This window comes from Nerophis ophidion, linkage group LG01 (assembly GCF_033978795.1).
Source record: "Nerophis ophidion isolate RoL-2023_Sa linkage group LG01, RoL_Noph_v1.0, whole genome shotgun sequence".
In the NCBI taxonomy this organism is placed as follows: Eukaryota; Metazoa; Chordata; class Actinopteri; order Syngnathiformes; family Syngnathidae; genus Nerophis; species Nerophis ophidion.
Window position 1 is genome coordinate 92,537,357 of NC_084611.1, and position 24,589 is coordinate 92,561,945.

At 43.1% G+C, this 24,589-nt stretch overlaps 1 protein-coding gene across 10 annotated transcripts in view; it reads left to right on the forward strand.

The window, feature by feature from the left end:
* Window positions 1-24,589, forward strand: part of rbm47 (RNA binding motif protein 47) — a 125,810-nt gene that overhangs the window by 93,167 nt on the left and 8,054 nt on the right. For 4 of the 10 annotated variants that reach the window (XM_061916379.1, XM_061916368.1, XM_061916358.1 and 1 more), the window contains 5 exons: window positions 2,311-3,154; window positions 3,218-3,545; window positions 3,744-3,767; window positions 4,022-4,231; window positions 21,929-22,119. In XM_061916379.1, the coding sequence (XP_061772363.1) occupies window positions 2,342-3,154; window positions 3,218-3,545; window positions 3,744-3,767; window positions 4,022-4,231; window positions 21,929-22,119 (1,566 nt within the window). In that variant the 5' untranslated portion in view covers window positions 2,311-2,341. The remainder of the gene's footprint in view (window positions 1-2,310; window positions 3,155-3,217; window positions 3,546-3,743; window positions 3,768-4,021; window positions 4,232-21,928; window positions 22,120-24,589) is intronic. The other 6 variants (XM_061916414.1, XM_061916398.1, XM_061916406.1 and 3 more) reach the window with 6 other exon arrangements.

The following is a 24,589-nucleotide window of genomic DNA, read 5'->3' on the forward strand; positions in this document are numbered from 1 at the left end:
CCAAAAAAAATCCCTTTTTCATGACAAAAAATATATATATAAAATTAAAAAAATAAATAAATAAATCATTCCCCGACCCCTGCCGGGCCGCGGGACTAATTATCAAGCGTTGACCGGTCTGCAGCTACAAAAAGATTGGGGACCACTGGACTAAATGACAATAATAAACATATGTTTCATGTACACTAAGATTGTTTGTCCAAATAAAGACAAGAATGACATTTTTTGTGGTCCCCTTTACCGAAAAGTATGGAAATACATTTAGGAGGTCTGTACTTCCACGATGATCCCAGTAGGCTGCTCACTGTCAGCCAGGGTGAGGTAACGAGTGGACAGGTGTGTGTGTGTGTGTGTGTGTGTGTGTGTTGTGGGTCCGGTGTAGCGAATGTGTGTGTTGCCATGGCTGCCTGGCTTCGTGGACTTGCACCCAAGTCGCCAGTAAAAAAGTGTCAGCAACGTTGAGGGTCCGTGCACAAAGAGCCAGCCGTCACATTGTGGTGATTATTGATTTAGTGCAGTGGACTTTTCCTCCCTGAAAGGCTGCAGTGTTGTCAGAAAATAAGAGGTTTACGCTCAGAAGGCTGCTTGTTCCTTGTTCTTTGCATGGAAAGTGTTGAAGGAGCAGAGTCCACAGCAGCGCTCCTGCAGACCCGTGCAGGTTGACTTCATGTGATGTGTGGCCGGCTCGTATTGAACATGTGACCCAGTTGAACTGGGTGAACCTTGAACTGGTTTATGGCTCCTCCAATCTCTTGGATAGGAGTGAAAGGTCAGCTCAACTCAACAAAACAAGGCTGTAAAAACTACTGATTAGGGGAAGGCAGCGAGAGGATTTATGGATGATTGTCATGGACATTGGAGACAAATACCCTGTTTTCCTGGTTATAGAGCGCCCACATTTTTTTTTAAAGCAACCCGAGTTCGGGCCGCGGGGGCAGCAGCCTAAGCAGGGAAGCCCAGACTTCACTCTCCCCAGCCACTTGGTCCAGCTCCTCCCGGGAGATCCTGAGGCGTTCCCAGGCCAGCCAGGAGACATAGTCTTCCTAACGTGTCCTGGGTCTTCCCCGTGGCCTCCTACCGGTTGGACGTGCCCTAAACACCCCCCTAGGGAAGTGTTCGGGTGGCATCCTGACCAGATGCCCGAACCACCTCATCTAGCTCCTCTCGGGTCTAAAGGGGCCTTCTGTTTTGTTTGGTCAGCCGTTTTACTGCCGTGTTACAGACACTGTTTGGAAACAATTAAGGCATGTAAATAAACATTTGCAAAATATTTCGTACCGGTATATATCTGCAGCAAAAAATAAATAATATAATATATATATATATACATATATATATTTTATTTTTATTTTATTTATTTTATAATTTTTTTTAAAATAAATAAATAATACAAAATTAAATCAAAAATATGTATATACATACACACACACACAGGTTTTTTTTATTTTAAAAATCATTACTTTTTTTTTATAACATTGAATGCCAGATGTATGACTAACTACATTTCTCTATGCAATAGATACACAACTCTGATACATTTATTAATTACTATTATACAAATGTAATATTACTCAAAAGAAAACTGTTTTTGTTTAAAAAAAATTTTTTTAAATATTTGTTTATTATATATATATATATATAATATACATATATACATATACATGTGTATATCTACATATATGTATATATATTTATATATATAAATACATACATATATATATACATAGATACATACACACACACATATATATGTATATATATATATATATACATACATACACACATACACACACACACATATATATACACACACACATTTGTATATATATATATGTATATATATATAAATATATATATAAATACACACATTGTTTTTTTTTATTTTGTTTTTATTTTTAATTGATTACGAATCGTTATAAGTAAGAACCGGGATTCATTTGAATTCTTTAACTTTTTTTGACACCCCTAATGAAGAAATATACTTTTGGTTCAAGGCGCAAAACAGGAAGTACATTTTCCAACCGCAGTACTTGCAGTGCGCAAACTTGTCCCAAAGGTGGCGCCATAGCCCAAACAATAACACACCTGGTCCATGTCCGTCTGTCTAGTATGAAAAGTATTTGTTGGATACAAAAGATTATGGTCGTTAGCGGAGAAAAATCCATGAATTATCCGCAAGGTTAAAAAGTTTCTAGTCGGGAAAATAGAGTCCCTAAGACTAAGTTGTTGATCCTTGTGTGTTGTGTGCAGGATTGTTACGTAGAACTCTTCAAAGGATTTTGCTACAAAAAAGTATTTGCTGTCTTTTAGGCCACAGATCTGATCGGATGGTTTTGTCAGAATGACAGCCGAAGACCCTGCTTCCTCTTCAACCATGAGCACCAATACCTCCTCCAAGTCCCACCCCGCTCTCCTGGCGCAGAACCCCATTGTGGAAGGTGTGGTGGGCACCCCCAACGAGGCGGCGCTGGTGGCCTTGATGGAGCGCACCGGCTACACCATGGTCCAGGAGAACGGCCAACGAAAATACGGGCCTCCGCCGGGCTGGAACGGCCCGTCGCCACAGAGAGGATGCGAGATTTTTGTGGGCAAGATCCCAAGAGATGTTTATGAGGATGAGCTGGTGCCCGTGTTTGAGTCCGTGGGACGCATCTACGAGATGCGGCTGATGATGGACTTTGACGGGAAGAACCGAGGCTACGCGTTTGTGATGTACACTGAAAAACACGAGGCCAAACGAGCCGTGCGGGATCTCAACAACTACGAGGTCCGGCCCGGCCGGCTCCTGGGGGTTTGCTCCTCTGTGGACAACTGCCGTCTGTTCATCGGCGGTATCCCCAAGACCAAAAAGCGGGAGGAGATCCTGGAGGAGGTCTCCAAAGTGACGGAGGGCGTGCTGGATGTGATCGTTTACGCCAGCGCCGCCGACAAGATGAAGAACCGCGGCTTTGCCTTCGTAGAGTACGAGTCCCACCGCGCTGCCGCCATGGCCCGTAGGAAACTGATGCCCGGGCGCATCCAGCTCTGGGGCCATCAGATCGCAGTCGACTGGGCGGAGCCAGAAATTGACGTGGATGAAGATGTTATGGAGACAGTGAAGATCCTTTACGTCAGGAATCTAATGATGGAAACCAGCGAGGAAACGATCAAACAGGTTGGAGTCCTTGTAGTCCCCAACATCTGCACAATGTTTAACCACATGTTCTCTGTCGACCAGGTATTCAGCCAGTGGAACCCAGGCTGCGTAGAACGAGTGAAGAAAATCCGCGACTACGCTTTCGTTCACTTCACCACCCGGGATGATGCGGTGCTGGCCATGGACCACCTCAACGGGACAGAGGTGGAGGGCTCCTGCATCGAGGTGACGCTCGCCAAGCCGGTGGACAAAGAGCAGTACTCCCGGCAGAAGGCCTCAAAGGGGGGTTCCGCCACTCCGGAAGTCCCGCAGCAGAACTACGTCTACCAGTGTGACCCCTACACGCTGGCCTACTACGGATATCCCTACAGCACCCTCATCGGACCCAACAGAGACTACTTTGTCAAAGGTAAGAACTCTTCCTTTTATCTCAGAAACGAGATCACGAAAGTCTGAACCGCAACAATCTCAGTCTCGATAAGCGGGACAGGGTGATAACCTCATGAATGCTAATCCTATTAACTTTGATGATTGATTGGATTTGGTGGAAGCAGGAAAATCTATCAGACTTTTCGACAATCATTGTGTTTTGGTTTTCTCTCCTAAGGATCGTCACTGATACTGAACAATGGTAATCGCTCACGTCCTCATTCCTACTCATTCTTTCAATGAACAATGAGCCTTTTTGCTGTTTTTCCTAACACCATCCCTTTCCTGCTACGCCGTCACCTTTCGCCACGTCAGGGTGGAACAAACCCAACGTCGCAGAGCCCTAAACACATTTTAAGAATCCCGAAAGATGCCCTTTGCAATGAAACATGTCAGACGTGGATATAAAGTCCCAACGTACTACAGCCAGTAATTCTATTGCCCGTTGTATTTAAGCAGGTACTGTGCGAGGCCGTGGTCGCGCCACCACAGGTAACCGTACCCCTGGTCCCCGGGGGTCGTACCTGGGGGGTTACTCTGCCGGTCGTGGCATCTACAGCCGCTACCACGAGGGTAAGACCAAGCAGCCCGAAAAGCCTTATGAACTGATGCCCAGTCTGGAGCTGGCGGCCTCCGTCAACCAAGTTGCCATCAAAGCAGGCCCAAGTCAGTGAGATAGACGTAGCCATCCCTACCCTCACCCATCTCAAAAGCCTTGACTAAAAAAACTTTCACCTCCATTTCTTTCTGGACTCTTCTCACGGAAAGCCCCTAAAAAATGCTACAAAACGTATCCTTCAGTTTTCGGACTTTCGTTATTTGGGTTTTCAAGTGCTTCTGTGAGAACAGCCTTTCTTTGATCTTCCTGTGTGTTTCCAATGACTTCAGTGGAAATCTAAGACGCCGTTTACACTGCACACCAAATCTGATTTTTTTTTGCACTCAAGTGACACAGATCATTTTTTCCAGTCTCAACACTTCAAAGTGCTTTAAAACTGATCTTTTCACCTAAGATCCAGACCACATCAGGAGGCAGTCCGAGTCCGATTGGAATCTGATCTTTTCAAATGTGTCAATTCAGTACAAACGGAAATGCCACCTGAATGCGGATTTTTCCTACGTTATTCGGAAGTGAATACGTCATCACAACATACGGTTTCGGTGAGCAAACTTTATGGCCAAATTTGAGGTGCATCACTTGTCAATAGTACACAAATAATAACCGGATACCGTATTTCCTTGAATTGCCGCCGGGGCGCTAATTAATTTAAAACCTCTTCTTACTCCGGCGCTTACCAAAGGCACGCGGTAAATTTAGGCCTGCGCTTATACATTTGAGTGTGATGTAAGGATACCATCATGAAAAGCACAATTAATTTAAAAAACGTTATTATGGTCTTACCTTTACTTATAAATGAAGTCCATGCACAGCTCCTTCTGATCAAAAGCATCGATAACTTGTTTATAGAAGTCTTCCTTATCTTTCTTCAGTTTTAAAAGTCTCTCTGTCTCCATGGAGATCTTCCTTTATTACGTCCTGCTTCCATTGAAAGTCCAGTTTAGAAAACTGTTTTATTTTAGATATGTAATCCTCCATGTTAAAAGTGCTAGCGAGAGGAAAAACTAAAGGATGGCTGCTCACTCTTGCTGCTTGTTGTCACTTCTTCTGCAGCCGAGTAGTCGCAAGAAGGATCACTAGCGCCCTCTACCACCAGGAGGCGGGAGTCATTTAATGACTCATATTTGACACACGCAGCTACGGTATATTAATAAAACATAGCTGCTTACTGTTCTTTTTAGCATATTCAATAGCTTGGACCTTAAATCCTACTGAATAGCTCTTAATCTTCTTCCCTTTATGCGATTTCAAATGATTGAAATCAGCCTCCTCCATTTTGAAAATGATGACAGGTGAAGTGTCACTCGTGACGTGACGAGTTTGACCCGGCAGTAATTCTAGGCATATGCTAATAAAAATAATATTTTGCGAAACGAGTTTGACCCGGCAGTAATTCTAGGCAGGCGCATACTATATACCTTGCGGCAATTCAAGGAAATACGGTAAATATTTGGATTCCGAAGGAATAGCGATTGTCGAAGGAGCAGAATTGACGCTTCCATGTTACGTACATTGCGTAAGTTGTTTACGCAAGTGAGTTGGAAAATAACGTAGATCCACGCTGATGACTTAACAGCCGTAAAAAGATTATATTGTATTACTTTTGTTTATTTTTACCTGAAAAAAAAACACTCATTTTAAAGCTGTGGCCACTTTTATTTTATTTTGTAGTAATAGTAGCAAATTAATTGTTCATTTACGGAATCTGGTCCACCTCCTCTGTTTTCACTTTATCGAACGGCGCGTGTGAGTGATGTCGAGGCCACATTTATATTGTAGTCTGATATAGAACACACTGTACTTGCAATGTAAACAGTCAGCTGGGAAAAAAATCCGATTTGGGCAGTGTAAACGTAGTCGAAATGTTCCTGGATGGGCGTGCACCGAACAACTCCCAGAACATGTCTTTTCTAACATGATCACGACTATTTGTTCTTAACTCCTTTCCTCATTTGACCTGTCAAAATGTCAACTTGATGTTCAGACCGACAACAGCAAGAATATGACTTTTTATTTTTGTAAAAGCTGAAAAGGTTTCGGCTCTCACCATAACCGACCCTCCGTAAGGCTTTAGAAAGGGTAGTGGGTTCAATTCCGGCGTTAGGGAGGCGTGTCTGTAAACTGCGAGGATTACAAAGAGATTAGCGTCGATGCTATCAGGGCGGCAGTTGAATCCGAACAGGTTAGGTCGGTTTGATCAACTTTAGCGGAAAGGTTGTTTTTCTTGGGAGAATATGCTAAAGCCGCATGACGTTGCTGTTAAAATGCTCATGTTAGCATTGTAGCTCACGTAGCCATGCTAGCATTATCCCACTCCTTAAAGGGGCGGTGTGCAAAATGTACACGGATGCCTCGGGGGCGCTAAGAATTTACGCTTCGAGGACGTAACTAGGCACAAACGTAACGGGTGCACGCGCATTAGTTGTGGGTGTTGTTGACTACTAGTAGCAAAGTGGCTAGTGAGCGTTAGCTGTCAGTGAATGTACAGTCGCGATGAAAAGTGTTCGTACACTTGTAACGAACATCATGTCATATCTGTCTGGAGTTTCCAATCATTTCGGATTTTTTTGTGATGTAGTGATTGGAGTACATACTTGTGGCTCACAAACAACATTCAAGAAGTTTGCGTATTTTATGAATTTATTATGTCTCTACTGTGAATGTGAGCAATCAAAAGTATAAGTACAGCAATGTTGATATTTGCTTACATGTCCCTTCGCAAGTTTACCTGCAATAAGGTGCGTTTGGTAGCCATCCACAAGCTTCTGTGCTCATTTTTCACCACAAAATTGCTGCAGTTTGGCTAAATGTGTTGTGTTTCTGACATGGACTTGTTTCTTCAGCATTGTCCACACGTTTTAGTCAGGCCATTCTAAAACCTTCATTCTAGCCTGATTTAGCCATTCCTTTACCACTTTTGAGGTGTGTTTGGGGTCATTGTCCTGTTGGAACACCCAACTTCCCCCCCGATGACTTTAGCTTGTTCCTGACTTGGTGTTCCTGGGATTAAAGGCCTCACCTTTTCTCCTCCAAACATATTGCTGGGTATTGTGGCCAAACAGCTCACTTTTTGTTTCATCTGACCACAGAACTTTCTTCCAGAAGGTCTTATCTTTGTCCATGTGATGTCAGATGGAACAAAAATGCAGCTGTTTGGCCACAATACCCGGCAAAACATTTTTTAGGAGAAAAGGCGAAGCCATGCCCAACGTCAAGCATATATAAGCACAAACACACACACATATATATATATATATATATATATATATATATATAATATGTACATATATGTATGTGTATATATACATATACATATATATGTACATATATGTATGTATTTATACATATATATGTATATAAATACATATATATTTATATATGTGTGTATATATGTACATTTGTAAATATATACTGTATGTGTTTATATATACATATATATGTATATATGCATGTATACATACATATATGTATGTATATATGTACATATATATGTATATATATATGTATGTGTATATATATAAATACATATGTATGTACATATATGTATTTATATATATATATGTATATATGTACATATATGTATGTATATATATGTGTGTGTATATATATGCATATATACGTACATGTATGTATATATACATATACATATATACGTACATATGTATGTATATATGTGTGTATATGTGTACATTTGTAAATATATACTGTATGTGTTTATATATATGTATATATACATGTATACATACATATATGTATGTATATATGTACATATATATATATATATGTATATATATATATGTATGTATGTGTATATATATAAATACATATGTAGGTACATATATGTATTTATATATATATGTATGTATATATACATGTACATATATGTGTGTGTGTATATATATATAAGCATATATACGTACATGTATGTATATATACATATACATATATACGTACATATGTATGTATATATGTATATAAATGCATATATATTTATATAAATGTGTGTATATATGTACATATGTATATATATATATTTATATACTGTATATGTATATATTTACATATATACATACATATATGCATGTATATAAATATACTCACATGTATATATATGTACATATATATGCACATATATATATATATATATATGCATACATAAATATATATATATATATAAATACACATACGTACATATATGTATCTATACATATACATACATATATGTATGTATATATGTACATATGTACACTGTATATGTATATATACGTGTATATACATATGTACATATATGTACATGTATGTGTGTATATATACATATATGTATATACATACATATATATATTTATATGTGTATAACACATTCAACCTAAATAAATGCAATAAGATTCTTTATTAAACTCATGACTTCTCGGGTGTTTAATTGACGATGTCGACATGATTAATTATGAATTGCACGGTGTGCTATTTATCTTATTTTGTATTATTATATTGGGGCAAAGACGAGGAGGACGACGACATTTGGCTGCTATCAACTATCGACAACATCGTGCAGATGAACTCTCTGGATTCCAGATGCACTTTGTTGACGTCAACAATGCAGCTGTATGCAGTGTGAAGTATGCAGCGTGACAAGGCGGGACACGCACCGCCAAACACACGGAATGTCAGGACATAACAATGGTTGCCGTGACGCCACAAGACACGCCCACCAGGCTTGCAGCACGCGGAAGTTCACACTTCCAGGAATTAGCCATTGTGTGACCTTGTAGTGACCTTGTCTTGGTGACATCCAAAGCAATGACACTTGGAGGAAGGACTGGGAACTCTTTCACAATAAAAGTGTCTCATATTGGTCGATATCGATAAATTTTGATATTTTTATAATCTGTCTAGACCAGGGGTCACCAAGACCAGGTCGCCCGTAAGGACCAGATGAGTCGCCCGCTGGCCTGTTCTAAAAATAGCTCAAATAGCAGCACTTACCAGTGAGCTGCCTCTATTTTTTAAATTGTATTTATTTACTAGCAAGCTGCTCTCACTTTGTCCGATAATTCTAAGAGAGACAAAACTCAAATAGAATTTGAAAATCCAAGAAAATATTTGAAAGACTTGGTCTTCACTTGTTTAAATAAATTCATTTATTTTTTTACTTTGCTTCTTATAACTTTCAGAAAGACAATTTTAGAGAAAAAATACAACCTTAAAAATGATATTAGGATTTTTAAACACATATAACTTTTTACCTTTTAAATTCCTTCCTCTTCTTTCCTGACAATTTAAATCAATGTTCAAGTACATTTTAATTTAATTTTTCATTTTAGATTCTGTTTTTTGGATGAATATTGTTTGTGAAATATTTCTTCAAATTTATTATGATTAAAATAAAATAAAAATAATCTGGCAAATCTAGAAAATCTGTACAATCAAATTTAAATCTTATTTCAAAGTCTTTTGAATTTCTTTTAAAATTTTTGTTCGGAAAAATCTAGAAGAAATAATGATTTGTCTTTGTTAGAAATATAGCTTGGTCCAATTTGTTATATATTCTAGCAAAGTGCAGATTGGATTTTAACATATTAAAACATGTCATCAAAATTCTAAAATTAATCTTAATCAGGAAAAATGACTAATGATGTTCCATAAATTATTTTTTTTATTTTTTCAAAAAGATTCGAATTAGCTAGTTTTTCTCTTCATTTTTTTCGGTTGAATTTTGAATTTGAAAGAGTCGAAATTGAAGATAAACTATGTTTCAAAATTAAATTTTCATTTTTTTCCCCTGTTTTCTCCTCTTTTGAACCGTTCAATTAAGTGTTTTTTTCATCATTTATTCTCTACAAAAAATGTACGACGGAATGACAGACAGAAATACCCATTTTTTTAATATATATAGATTTTTTTATTAAAGGTAAATTGAGCAAATTGGTTATTTCTGGCAATTTATTGAAGTGTGTATCAAGCTGGTAGCCCTTGGCATTAATCAGTACCCAAGAAGTAGCTCTTGCTTTCAAAAAGGTTGGTGACCCCTGCTCTAAAATAAGGCCTAGGGGGAAAAAAATACCAAAGTATTTTCCGGACAATAGAGCACACCAGTATTTAAGCCACACCCACTAAATTTCAGAAGAAAAAAAAAAAAGTCGCGGATATATACTTTGTAAAATGAGTTACTTACACAAAAATATTGTTAATTTGCATACCTTAATTGTTTCCAAACAGTGTCTGTAACAAGGCAGTAAAACGGCTGATCAAATAAAATAGAAGTCCTGGTCATGGACCCCGTTAGCTGCGCAAGCTATTGGGTCCATCTGCGGTCCCCTCCAAGGTTTCTCATTGTCCCATTGGGTTGAGTTTTTCCTTGCCCTGATGTGGGATCTGAGCCAAGGATGTCGTTGTGGCTTGTGCGGCCCTTTGAGACACTCGCGATTTAGGGCTATATAAGTAAACATTGATTGATTGATTGAAGCAACTCTACAATCAGCTAAACTGACTCAACTAACTGTATTTTGCAACACGGCAGTAAAACGGCTGATCAAACAAAACAGAATTCATCGTCAAGGACCCGCTAGCTGCGCAAGCTAGCTCTCCAATCAGCTAAACAGACTCAATAACTCCACGCTGATATTTTGGTGAATTTACTGAGAAATTTGTGAAATTGAAACAATACAAAACGCATTCCGCTGTAATTAATGACACTAACACAGACACTCGTAAATCTGTTAGCATATTGGCTAATGCTAACGACGCTAGCATCATGACATTAAAATGGCACGTAAAAATATGCATGAAAACACTCCTATAGACATCACACGGGACGGTTTGATAGTTAGAATTGTTTTAGTTACATTGTTGACGTAGCTTGGAGTGATGAATGAAGAATCCTTACGAGTAGCAACGCTATGGATGGCTGGTAGACGGAACGGCGCTACTACTTCCGGTTGAAAGCTTTAAACAGCGGGAATTCACATTCACCCATTAGCACCTGCAGATAAGACTAACACAAACACTCGTAAAAGTGTTTGCATATTAGCTAATTTTAGTTATAATTTTAACATAGCTTGGAGCGATGAATAAAGAATCCATATGAGTAGAATTTGCTATGGACGGCCGTAAGACGGAACGGCGCTACTACTTCCAGTTCGAAGCTTTAAGCAGCGGGAATTCACATTTACCCAGCAGCACCTGCAGATAAGACTAACACAGACACTCGTAAAAGTGTTAGCATATTAGCTAATGCGAACAACGCTAGCTTCATTACATCACAATAGCACGTACAAATATCACACATGGGATGATTTAGTAAGTAAGAATGGTTTTAGTTATATTGTTAACTTAGCTTGGAGCGATGAATGAAGAATCGTTCCGAGGGTGTTACTTCCGGTTCAAGGCATTAACCAGGAAGTACATTTTCAACCCGCGGTGGGCAAACTGGTCCACCAGATGGCACGGCAATAGAAACAATAACACACCGTTTGAGTCCTCTGCTTGGGTTTAATGAAAACTGCTCAACATAAAGTATTAGTAGAAAAACTATCCTTGAATTAGCTGCACCCTTTCATAAGCCGCAGGGTTCAAAGTGTAGGGAAAAAAGTAGCCGTGACTGTGAAACAGTACAAAAACGTGAAACCTTTTATTCAAAGAATAAAAATAAGATCCGCGAAGACCTCCCTGGCAGCCAAACATTAGGTGAAGTCCTCCAGGAAGGTGGACTTGAACATTGTTGGTGTAGTCCTGGTCTGAACATGAGGATTATCTGACATTTTTGGTGTAGTTCTGGTCTGAACACGAGGACTATCTGACATTGTTGGTGTAGTCCTGGTCTGAACACGAGGACTATCTGACGTTGTTGGTGTAGTCCTGGTCCGAACACGAGTACTATCTGACATTCTTGTTGTAGTCCTGGTCTGAACACGAGGACTATCTGACATTGTTGGTGTAGTCCTGGTCTGAACACGAGGACTATCTGACATTGTTGGTGTAGTTCTGGTCTGAACACGAGGACTATCTGACATTGTTGGTGTAGTCCTGGTCTGAACATGAGGACTATCTGACGTTGTTGGTGTAGTCCTGGTTTGAACACGAGGACTATCTGACATTGTTAGTGTAGTCCTGGTCTGAACACGAGGACTATTTGACATTGTTGGTGTAGTCCTGGTCTGAACACGAGGACTATCTGACATTGTTGGTGTAGTCCTGGTCTGAACACGAGTACTATCTGACATTGTTGGTGTAGTCCTGGTCTGAACATGGGGACTATCTGACATTGTTGGTGTAGTCCTGGTCTGAACACGAGGACTATTTGACATTGTTGGTGTAGTCCTGGTCTGAACACGAGAACTATCTGACACCTTTGAAACACCTGCTACTACTACTACTTCCTGTTTCTCTCTGAACTCACAACATTGCATCATCACTTGGCAAAACTCTGTGGACATCCAATACTTTGGTCATGGTTTCCTTCCATAAATCGCTTCTTTCTCTTTCAGTCAAGACTGGAATCCAAATTCTAACCAGTTTCTTAAGATAAATCATTTCTGTTCGCCATAATCCAGTGGTCGGCAACCCGAATTGTTGAAAGAGCCATATTGCTATATTAGCCTACTATCAAAATGACTCTAAAAGTCTTATATAAGTGTTATAATGAAGACAACACATGATGTAAGTGTCTATATTAGCCTACTATCAAAATGACTTTAAAAGTCTTATATAAGTGTTATAATGAAGACAACACATGATGTAAGTGTCTATATTAGCCTACTATCAAAAATGTCCGACACAAATCTTTGTTGAGAGAAATGTTGAAATGTAATATTTATTCTACACATTTTTACAACATTGGTAAAAACATTAGTAAAACTTCTCAGAGGGTGAGATCAGTCCTGGAAATGACTTAGAAAGTTGTAGTTGTTAAAACTTAAAAACGTTGCTTAAAGTGAGCGAACTCGTCCAAAAGATGGCACACAATGACACACCTCGCCCGTGTCAATGCTTGTTGACTTTCAACTCTTTGGCCGTCAACGTAGGAAAAAAAAATCCATAAATCAGCCGCACCGTTTTAAGAGTCGCAGGATTCAAAGCGTAGGAAAACCGTGCGGATTTTAGGGTATTTATTCATTGGAAACTTTGATTTTGCACTCTCGTCTTTTGTAATAATTTGATGAAGCGAAAAAAAGGGTGAAACCATGACTGAGGTGGGTGTGTACGCATGTTTGTGTCCTCCAATCACACGCCAACTACCACCTTGTGTCCTCCAATCACACGCCAACTACCACCTTGTGTCGTCCAATCACACGCCAACTACCACCTTGTGTCGTCCAATCACACGCCAACTACCACCTTGTGTCGTCCAATCACACGCCAACTACCACCTTGTGTCGTCCAATCACACGCCAACTACCACCTTGTGTCGTCCAATCACACGCCAACTACCACCTTGTGTCGTCCAATCACACGCCAACTACCACCTTGTGTCGTCCAATCACACGCCAACTACCACCTTGTGTCGTCCAATCACACGCCAACTACCACCTTGTGTCGTCCAATCACACGCCAACTACCACCTTGTGTCGTCCAATCACACGCCAACTACCACCTTGTGTCGTCCAATCACACGCCAACTACCACCTTGTGTCGTCCAATCACACGCCAACTACCACCTTGTGTCGTCCAATCACACGCCAACTACCACCTTGTGTCGTCCAATCACACGCCAACTACCACCTTGTGTCGTCCAATCACACGCCAACTACCACCTTGTGTCGTCCAATCACACGCCAACTACCACCTTGTGTCGTCCAATCACACGCCAACTACCTCCATGTGTCGTCCAATCACACGCCAACTACCACCTTGTGTCGTCCAATCACACGCCAACTACCACCTTGTGTCGTCCAATCTCACGCCAACTACCACCTTGTGTCGTCCAATCACACGCCAACTACCACCTTGTGTCGTCCAATCACACGCCAACTACCACCTTGTGTCGTCCAATCACACGCCAACTACCACCTTGTGTCGTCCAATCACACGCCAACTAGCACCTTGTGTCGTCCAATCACACGCCAACTACCACCTTGTGTCGTCCAATCACACGCCAACTAGCACCTTGGTTCGTCCAATCACACGCCAACTACCACCTTGTGTCGTCCAATCACACGCCAACTACCACCTTGTGTCGTCCAATCTCACGCCAACTACCACCTTGTGTCGTCCAATCACACGCCAACTACCACCTTGTGTCGTCCAATCACACGCCAACTACCACCTTGTGTCGTCCAATCACACGCCAACTACCACCTTGTGTCGTCCAATCACACGCCAACTAGCACCTTGTGTCGTCCAATCACACGCCAACTACCACCTTGTGTCGTCCAATCACACGCCAACTAGCACCTTGTGTCGTCCAATCACACGCCAACTACCACCTTGTGTCGTCCAATCACACGCCAACTACCACCTTGTGTCGTCCAATCACACGCCAACTACCTCCTTGTGTCGTCCAATCACACGCCAACTACCACCTTGTGTCGTCCATTCACACGCCAACTACCACCTTGTGTCGTCCAATCACACGCCAACTACCACCATGTGTCGTCCAATCACACGCCAACTACCACCTTGTGTCGTCCAATCACACGCCAACTACCACCTTGTGTCGTCCAATCACACGCCAACTACCACCTTGTGTCGTCCAATCACACGCCAACTACCACCTTGTGTCGTCCAATCACACGCCAACTACCTCCTTGTGTCGTCCAATCACACCCCAACTACCACCTTGTGTCCTCCAATCACACGCCAACTACCACCTTGTGTCGTCCAATCACACGCCAACTACCACCGTGTGTCCTCCAATCACACGCCAACTAGCACATTGTGTCGTCCAATCACACGCCAACTACCACCTTGTGTCGTCCAATCACACGCCAACTACCTCCATGTGTCGTCCAATCACACGCCAACTACCACCTTGTGTCGTCCAATCACACGCCAACTACCACCTTGTGTCGTCCAATCACACGCCAACTACCACCTTGTGTCGTCCAATCACACGCCAACTACCACCTTGTGTCGTCCAATCACACGCCAACTACCACCTTGTGTCGTCCAATCACACGCCAACTACCACCTTGTGTCGTCCAATCACACGCCAACTACCACCTTGTGTCGTCCAATCACACGCCAACTACCACCTTGTGTCGTCCAATCACACGCCAACTACCACCTTGTGTCGTCCAATCACACGCCAACTACCACCTTGTGTCGTCCAATCACACGCCAACTACCACCTTGTGTCGTCCAATCACACGCCAACTACCACCATGTGTCGTCCAATCACACGCCAACTACCACCTTGTGTCGTCCAATCACACGCCAACTACCACCTTGTGTCGTCCAATCACACGCCAACTACCACCTTGTGTCGTCCAATCACACGCCAACTACCACCTTGTGTCGTCCAATCACACGCCAACTAGCACCTTGTGTCGTCCAATCACACGCCAACTACCTCCTTGTGTCGTCCAATCACACCCCAACTACCACCTTGTGTCCTCCAATCACACGCCAACTACCACCTTGTGTCGTCCAATCACACGCCAACTACCACCGTGTGTCCTCCAATCACACGCCAACTAGCACATTGTGTCGTCCAATCACACGCCAACTACCACCTTGTGTCGTCCAATCACACGCCAACTACCACCGTGTGTCCTCCAATCACACGCCAACTACCACCATGTGTCGTCCAATCACACGCCAACTACCACCTTGTGTCGTCCAATCACACGCCAACTACCACCTTGTGTCGTCCAATCACACGCCAACTACCACCTTGTGTCGTCCAATCACACGCCAACTACCACCTTGTGTCGTCCAATCACACGCCAACTACCTCCTTGTGTCGTCCAATCACACCCCAACTACCACCTTGTGTCCTCCAATCACACGCCAACTACCACCTTGTGTCGTCCAATCACACGCCAACTACCACCGTGTGTCCTCCAATCACACGCCAACTAGCACATTGTGTCGTCCAATCACACGCCAACTACCACCTTGTGTCGTCCAATCACACGCCAACTACCTCCATGTGTCGTCCAATCACACGCCAACTACCACCTTGTGTCGTCCAATCACACGCCAACTACCACCTTGTGTCGTCCAATCACACGCCAACTACCACCTTGTGTCGTCCAATCACACGCCAACTACCACCTTGTGTCGTCCAATCACACGCCAACTACCACCTTGTGTCGTCCAATCACACGCCAACTACCACCTTGTGTCGTCCAATCACACGCCAACTACCACCTTGTGTCGTCCAATCACACGCCAACTACCACCTTGTGTCGTCCAATCACACGCCAACTACCACCTTGTGTCGTCCAATCACACGCCAACTACCACCTTGTGTCGTCCAATCACACGCCAACTACCACCTTGTGTCGTCCAATCACACGCCAACTACCACCTTGTGTCGTCCAATCACACGCCAACTACCACCATGTGTCGTCCAATCACACGCCAACTACCACCTTGTGTCGTCCAATCACACGCCAACTACCACCTTGTGTCGTCCAATCACACGCCAACTACCACCTTGTGTCGTCCAATCACACGCCAACTACCACCTTGTGTCGTCCAATCACACGCCAACTAGCACCTTGTGTCGTCCAATCACACGCCAACTACCTCCTTGTGTCGTCCAATCACACCCCAACTACCACCTTGTGTCCTCCAATCACACGCCAACTACCACCTTGTGTCGTCCAATCACACGCCAACTACCACCGTGTGTCCTCCAATCACACGCCAACTAGCACATTGTGTCGTCCAATCACACGCCAACTACCACCTTGTGTCGTCCAATCACACGCCAACTACCTCCATGTGTCGTCCAATCACACGCCAACTACCACCTTGTGTTGTCCAATCACACGCCAACTACCACCTTGTGTCGTCCAATCACACGCCAACTACCACCTTGTGTTGTCCAATCACACGCCAACTACCACCTTGTGTCGTCCAATCACACGCCAACTACCACCTTGTGTCGTCCAATCACACGCCAACTACCACCTTGTGTCGTCCAATCACACGCCAACTACCACCTTGTGTCGTCCAATCACACGCCAACTACCACCATGTGTCGTCCAATCACACGCCAACTACCACCTTGTGTCGTCCAATCACACGCCAACTACCACCTTGTGTCGTCCAATCACACGCCAACTACCACCTTGTGTCGTCCAATCACACGCCAACTACCACCTTGTGTCGTCCAATCACACGCCAACTAGCACCTTGTGTCGTCCAATCACACGCCAACTACCTCCTTGTGTCGTCCAATCACACCCCAACTACCACCTTGTGTCCTCCAATCACACGCCAACTACCACCTTGTGTCGTCCAATCACACGCCAACTACCACCGTGTGTCCTCCAATCACACGCCAACTAGCACATTGTGTCGTCCAATCACACGCCAACTACCACCTTGTGTCGTCCAATCACACGCCAACTACCTCCATGTGTCGTCCAATCACACGCCAACTACCACCTTGTGTTGTCCAATCACACGCCAACTACCACCTTGTGTCGTCCAATCACACGCCAACTACCACCTTGTGTCGTCCAATCACACGCCAACTACCACCTTGTGTCGTCCAATCACACGCCAACTACCACCTTGTGTCCTCCAATCACACGCCAACTACCACCTTGTGTCGTCCAATCACACGCCAACTACCACCTTGTGTCGTCCAATCACACGCCAACTACCTCCATGTGTCGTCCAATCACACGCCAACTACCACCTTGGTTCGTCCAATCACACGCCAACCACCACCTTGTGTCGTCCAATCACACGCCAACTACCACCTTGTGTCGTCCAATCACACGCCAACTACCACCTTGTGTCGTCCAATCACACGCCAACTACCACCTTGTGTCGTCCAATCACACGCCAACTACCTCCTTGTGTCGTCCAATCACACGCCAACTACCTCCTTGTGTCGTCCAATCACACGCCAACTACCTCCATGTGTCGTCCAATCACACGCCAACTACCACCTTGTGTCGTCCAATCACACGCCAACTACCTCCATGTGTCGTCCAATCACACGCCAACTACCACCTTGTGTCGTCCAATCACACGCCAACTACCACCTTGTGTCGTCCAATCACACGCCAACTACCACCTTGTGTCGTCCAATCACACGCCAACTACCACCTTGTGTCGTCCAATCACACGCCAACTACCTCCATGTGTCGTCCAATCACACGCCAACTACCTCCATGTGTCGTCCAATCACACGCCAACTACCACCTTGTGTCGTCCAATCACACGCCAACTACCACCTTGTGTCGTCCAATCACACGCCAACTACCACCTTGTGTCCTCCAATCACACGCCAACTACCACCTTGTGTCGTCCAATCACACGCCAACTACCACCTTGTGTCGTCCAATCACACGCCAACTACCTCCTTGTGTCGTCCAATCACACGCCAACTACCACCTTGTGTCCTCCAATCACACGCCAACTACCACCTTGTGTCGTCCAATCACACGCCAACTACCACCTTGTGTCGTCCAATCACACGCCAACTACCTCCTTGTGTCGTCCAATCACACGCCAACTACCACCTTGTGTCGTCCAATCACACGCCAACTACCACCTTGTGTCGTCCAATCACACGCCAACTACCACCTTGTGTCGTCCAATCACACGCCAACTACCTCCATGTGTCGTCCAATCACACGCCAACTACCACCTTGTGTCGTCCAATCACACGCCAACTACCACCTTGTGTCGTCCAATCACACGCCAACTACCACCTTGTGTCGTCCAATCACACGCCAACTACCACCTTGTGTCGTCCAATCACACGCCAACTACCTCCATGTGTCGTCCAATCACACGCCAACTACCTCCTTGTGTCGTCCAATCACACGCCAACTACCACCTTGTGTCGTCCAATCACACGCCAACTACCTCCATGTGTCGTCCAATCACACGCCAACTACCTCCTTGTGTCGTCCAATCACACGCCAACTACCTCCATGTGTCGTCCAATCACACGCCAACTACCACCTTGTGTCCTCCAATCACACGCCAACTACCACCTTGTGTCGTCCAATCACACGCCAACTACCACCTTGTGTCGTCCAATCACACGCCAACTACCACCTTGTGTCGTCCAATCACACGCCAACTACCACCTTGTGTCGTCCAATCACACGCCAACTACCTCCATGTGTCGTCCAATCACACGCCAACTACCACCTTGTGTCGTCCAATCACACGCCAACTACCTCCTTGTGTCGTCCAATCACACGCCAACTAGCACATTGTGTCGTCCAATCACACGCAAATTACCACCTTGTGTCGTCCAATCACACGCCAACTACCACCTTGTGTCGTCCAATCACACGCCAACTACCACCTTGTGTCGTCCAATCACACGCCAACTACCTCCATGTGTCGTCCAATCACACGCCAACTACCTCCTTGTGTCGTCCAATCACACGCCAACTACCTCCATGTGTCGTCCAATCACACGCCAACTACCACCTTGTGTCCTCCAATCACACGCCAACTACCACCTTGTGTCGTCCAATCACACGCCAACTACCACCTTGTGTCGTCCAATCACACGCCAACTACCACCTTGTGTCGTCCAATCACACGCCAACTACCACCTTGTGTCGTCCAATCACACGCCAACTACCTCCATGTGTCGTCCAATCACACGCCAACTACCACCTTGTGTCGTCCAATCACACGCCAACTACCTCCTTGTGTCGTCCAATCACACGCCAACTAGCACATTGTGTCGTCCAATCACACGCAAATTACCACCTTGTGTCGTCCAATCACACGCCAACTACCACCTTGTGTCGTCCAATCACACGCCAACTAGCACATTGTGTCGTCCAATCACACGCCAACTACCACCTTGTGTCGTCCAATCACACGCCAACTACCACCTTGTGTCGTCCACACGCCAACTACCAACTTGTGTCGTCCAATCACACGCCAACTACCACCTTGTGTCGTCCAATCACACGCCAACTACCTCCTTGTGTCGTCCAATCACACGCCAACTACCTCCTTGTGTCGTCCAATCACACGCCAACTACCACCTTGTGTCGTCCAATCACACGCCAACTACCACCTTGTGTCGTCCAATCACACGCCAACTACCTCCATGTGTCGTCCAATCACACGCCAACTACCACCTTGTGTCGTCCAATCACACGCCAACTACCACCTTGTGTCGTCCAATCACACGCCAACTACCTCCATGTGTCGTCCAATCACACGCCAACTACCACCTTGTGTCGTCCAATCACACGCCAACTACCACCTTGTGTCGTCCAATCACACGCCAACTACCACCTTGTGTCGTCCAATCACACGCCAACTACCACCTTGTGTCCTCCAATCACACGCCAACTACCACCTTGTGTCGTCCAATCACACGCCAACTACCTCCTTGTGTCGTCCAATCACACGCCAACTACCACCTTGTGTCGTCCAATCACACGCCAACTACCACCTTGTGTCGTCCAATCACACGCCAACTACCACCTTGTGTCGTCCAATCACACGCCAACTACCACCTTGTGTCGTCCAATCACACGCCAACTAGCACCTTGTGTCGTCCAATCACACGCCAACTACCACCTTGTGTCATCCAATCACACGCCAACTACCACCTTGTGTCGTCCAATCACACGCCAACTACCACCTTGTGTCGTCCAATCACACGCCAACTACCACCTTGTGTCGTCCAATCACACGCCAACAACCTCCTTGTGTCGTCCAATCACACGCCAACTACCTCCTTGTGTCGTCCAATCACACGCCAACTACCACCTTGTGTCGTCCAATCACACGCCAACTACCACCTTGTGTCGTCCAATCACACGCCAACTACCTCCATGTGTCGTCCAATCACACGCCAACTACCACCTTGTGTCGTCCAATCACACGCCAACTACCACCTTGTGTCGTCCAATCACACGCCAACTACCTCCATGTGTCGTCCAATCACACGCCAACTACCACCTTGTGTCGTCCAATCACACGCCAACTACCACCTTGTGTCGTCCAATCACACGCCAACTACCACCTTGTGTCGTCCAATCACACGCCAACTACCACCTTGTGTCCTCCAATCACACGCCAACTACCACCTTGTGTCGTCCAATCACACGCCAACTACCTCCTTGTGTCGTCCAATCACACGCCAACTACCACCTTGTGTCGTCCAATCACACGCCAACTACCACCTTGTGTCGTCCAATCACACGCCAACTACCACCTTGTGTCGTCCAATCACACGCCAACTACCACCTTGTGTCGTCCAATCACACGCCAACTAGCACCTTGTGTCGTCCAATCACACGCCAACTACCACCTTGTGTCATCCAATCACACGCCAACTACCACCTTGTGTCGTCCAATCACACGCCAACTACCACCTTGTGTCGTCCAATCACACGCCAACTACCACCTTGTGTCGTCCAATCACACGCCAACAACCTCCTTGTGTCGTCCAATCACACGCCAACAACCTCCGCTCCTCCTTTTGTCTTGTGTGTCTTTTCTGTGTCTTTTTGAGCATGGGTGGATGTACCGTATGTGCTCAGTCTTCTTAGCTGCAGCACCCAGACCACAATAGATCTGTAGCTAGCGCCGCCCCAGACGCGGCTCACCTCTCTCTCGTCTGTCGGCAGTGGCCCTGCCCGCTCTGGCGGGGCAGTACCCCATGTTCGGTGCGGCGCCCGCAGCCAAGCTGATGGAGGAGGGCAAGGTGCATGCCATGGAACACCTGATCAACCCTCTGGCCTTGCAGCACCCGGAACACTCGGCCGCCCCCACTGCCGCCGCCACCGTGCTGCCGGTGTCCACGCCTCCGCCTTTTCAGGTCAGCCACAGCAGACTCTTGGTGGCGTTTGCTTCTATTCCAGACATAGACGTAGGTACAGCTCAATAAAATAAGTACATTGGTTAAAAAAAAATAATAATACATATATGTGAGTAAATAAATGAATGTGATAAATATAGTTATGATACAAAAGTAAAAATAAATACATTAAGTAGCTACAATTGAAGACATACATGTAAATATATTTAAAAACTGGGATAAATAAATAAAAGAGGTACATTGAATAATAACAAAATGTAAGAAATAAAGAGATGCAAATAAATAAATGGATATAATAAATGACATAAATAATATGTAAATTAAACACATAGACTTTATAAAGAAATTAAACAAATGGATATAATAAATAAATAAAATTAAAGGAAAAAATAGATGTTATAAGTATAAATAGACAAATAAAATGATGGATCAGTTATATAAATATATATATATAAAATACTATAAATAAATAAAGTTGTAAATGAAATAATAGATATAATAACTACATTGAATAAATGCAATAAATAAAAAAGTAAAATAAAAAAACGGATTAAATAGATATAAATAAATGTCCATAATATATACATAAAACAATTATACCTAATAAATAAATACAATACCATACCAACTTTATTTATAAAGCCCTTTAACCTTCGTCTTGTGTTAGGGTCGGCACCGACCCGTTTTAGTTTTTAAATGCATAAAAGAACCACATATAACCTCTATTTCAACAAAATAAAACTTGTTTTTTTTGTTTCACTAAATTATAAAATGCTCTGGTTGAAATTATGACATTGGTGTTGTTATAGTCGGTTTCGACCCAGTTATACAAAATAAGACTATAAAGCACTAAGTAGAGCCAAAACTGAACACACTGACAGCCAGCTCCTCTCCCAATCATGTGAGCTTTAGTGGATTCTCATTTGACCTTGTTATCCAGTACAAAAACAAACAAAATTGATGTGGTTCTTTTATGCATTTAAAAACTAAAATGTCCAGACATTTGAGGTCAATTCAGTATAGAGTTGTTACTATGTTAAAATTATTAAAATGAAAAAATAAATAAAACAAATTTATTTAAGAGATGTGTTCTAATACCCCTCAGTAATAGTCAGGTAACACAACAACCTTTTTTTTTTTTTATACGATTCTCTTGAGGTTCGTTTTACCATTTTTTTCAATTGAAATCGAGGGGTGTACTGACAAAAAAAAAGGCCCAATGGCCCACACCAAAAATATTATAACCAATATTTTCATGGATAAGGAAGGCTAACAACTTAACCAAGAGATGAGAAACAAATTGGATGATAGATAATCATTTTTAGTGTATTTTACAGCTGATTTAAGACATGGGTCAAAACCGACCCGTTAACATCAGAGATGGTAACAGAAAGCTAACACAAGAGGAAGGTTAAAAACAACCACAGTTGAAGAACAAAAGGCTGTAAACCACAAAGAAATAAAGGCAGAGGACAGACTTAAAAAAAAAAAAACATTTAAAACTGAAGTAAAAAACACATTGAAATAGCAAATACAAATTACCCTAAGACTGCGATGAGGATGCGACTTGTCCAGGGTGTACCCCACCTTCCGCCCGATTGTAGCTGAGATAGGCGCCAGGGCCCCCCGCCACCCCAAAAAGGGAATAAGCGGTAGAAAAAGGATGGAGGGAAATGACCCTAAGAACAATTTGTTGGATAAAAGCAGTTAAAAAAGTTAAAAAAACAGTTTAAAGTCTCATGCTGGGTTAAAAGCCAGTGAATAATAAACAGATATTCATAAAATAAAATATATAAATGGATATCAATTAATAAAACACGTATATTGAATTAAAAAAATCTAATAAATAGATGTAAATAAATAAATAAACTGATTAAATAGATATATACATAAAATGAATATATGCAATAAACAAATACAATAATAAACAGATATTCATCAAATTGAATATATAAATAGATTGAATTAAAAAATCAAATAAATAGATGTAAATAAATGAGTATGATAAATAAATACAATAATTGATCAAATAAAAAAATAATCAAAATATGGACTAAATACACAGTTATGATAAAAAAAATCAAATAAATAAAATCAAATAAATAAATATATATAAAAACAGAATGAATAAATTAAATAATAAATTAAATAAATAAATATATATACAAATAAATCTTTACGGATACATTGATATAATCAATCAAATAAATAAACTAAATAAATAGATATGATAAGTGAATTATATTTATATAATTTTAAAACTTCTTCTCACTCCGGCAATTACCAAAGGCATGCGGTAAATTTTGGCCTGCGCTTATAAATTTGAGTGTGATGTAAGGATACCATCATGAAAAGCACATGTAATAGGGACGGCGTGGCGCACTGGGAGAGTAGCTGTGCGCAACCCGAGGGTCCCTGGTTCAATCCCCACCTAGTACCAACCTCGTCATGTCCGTTGTGTCCTGAGCAA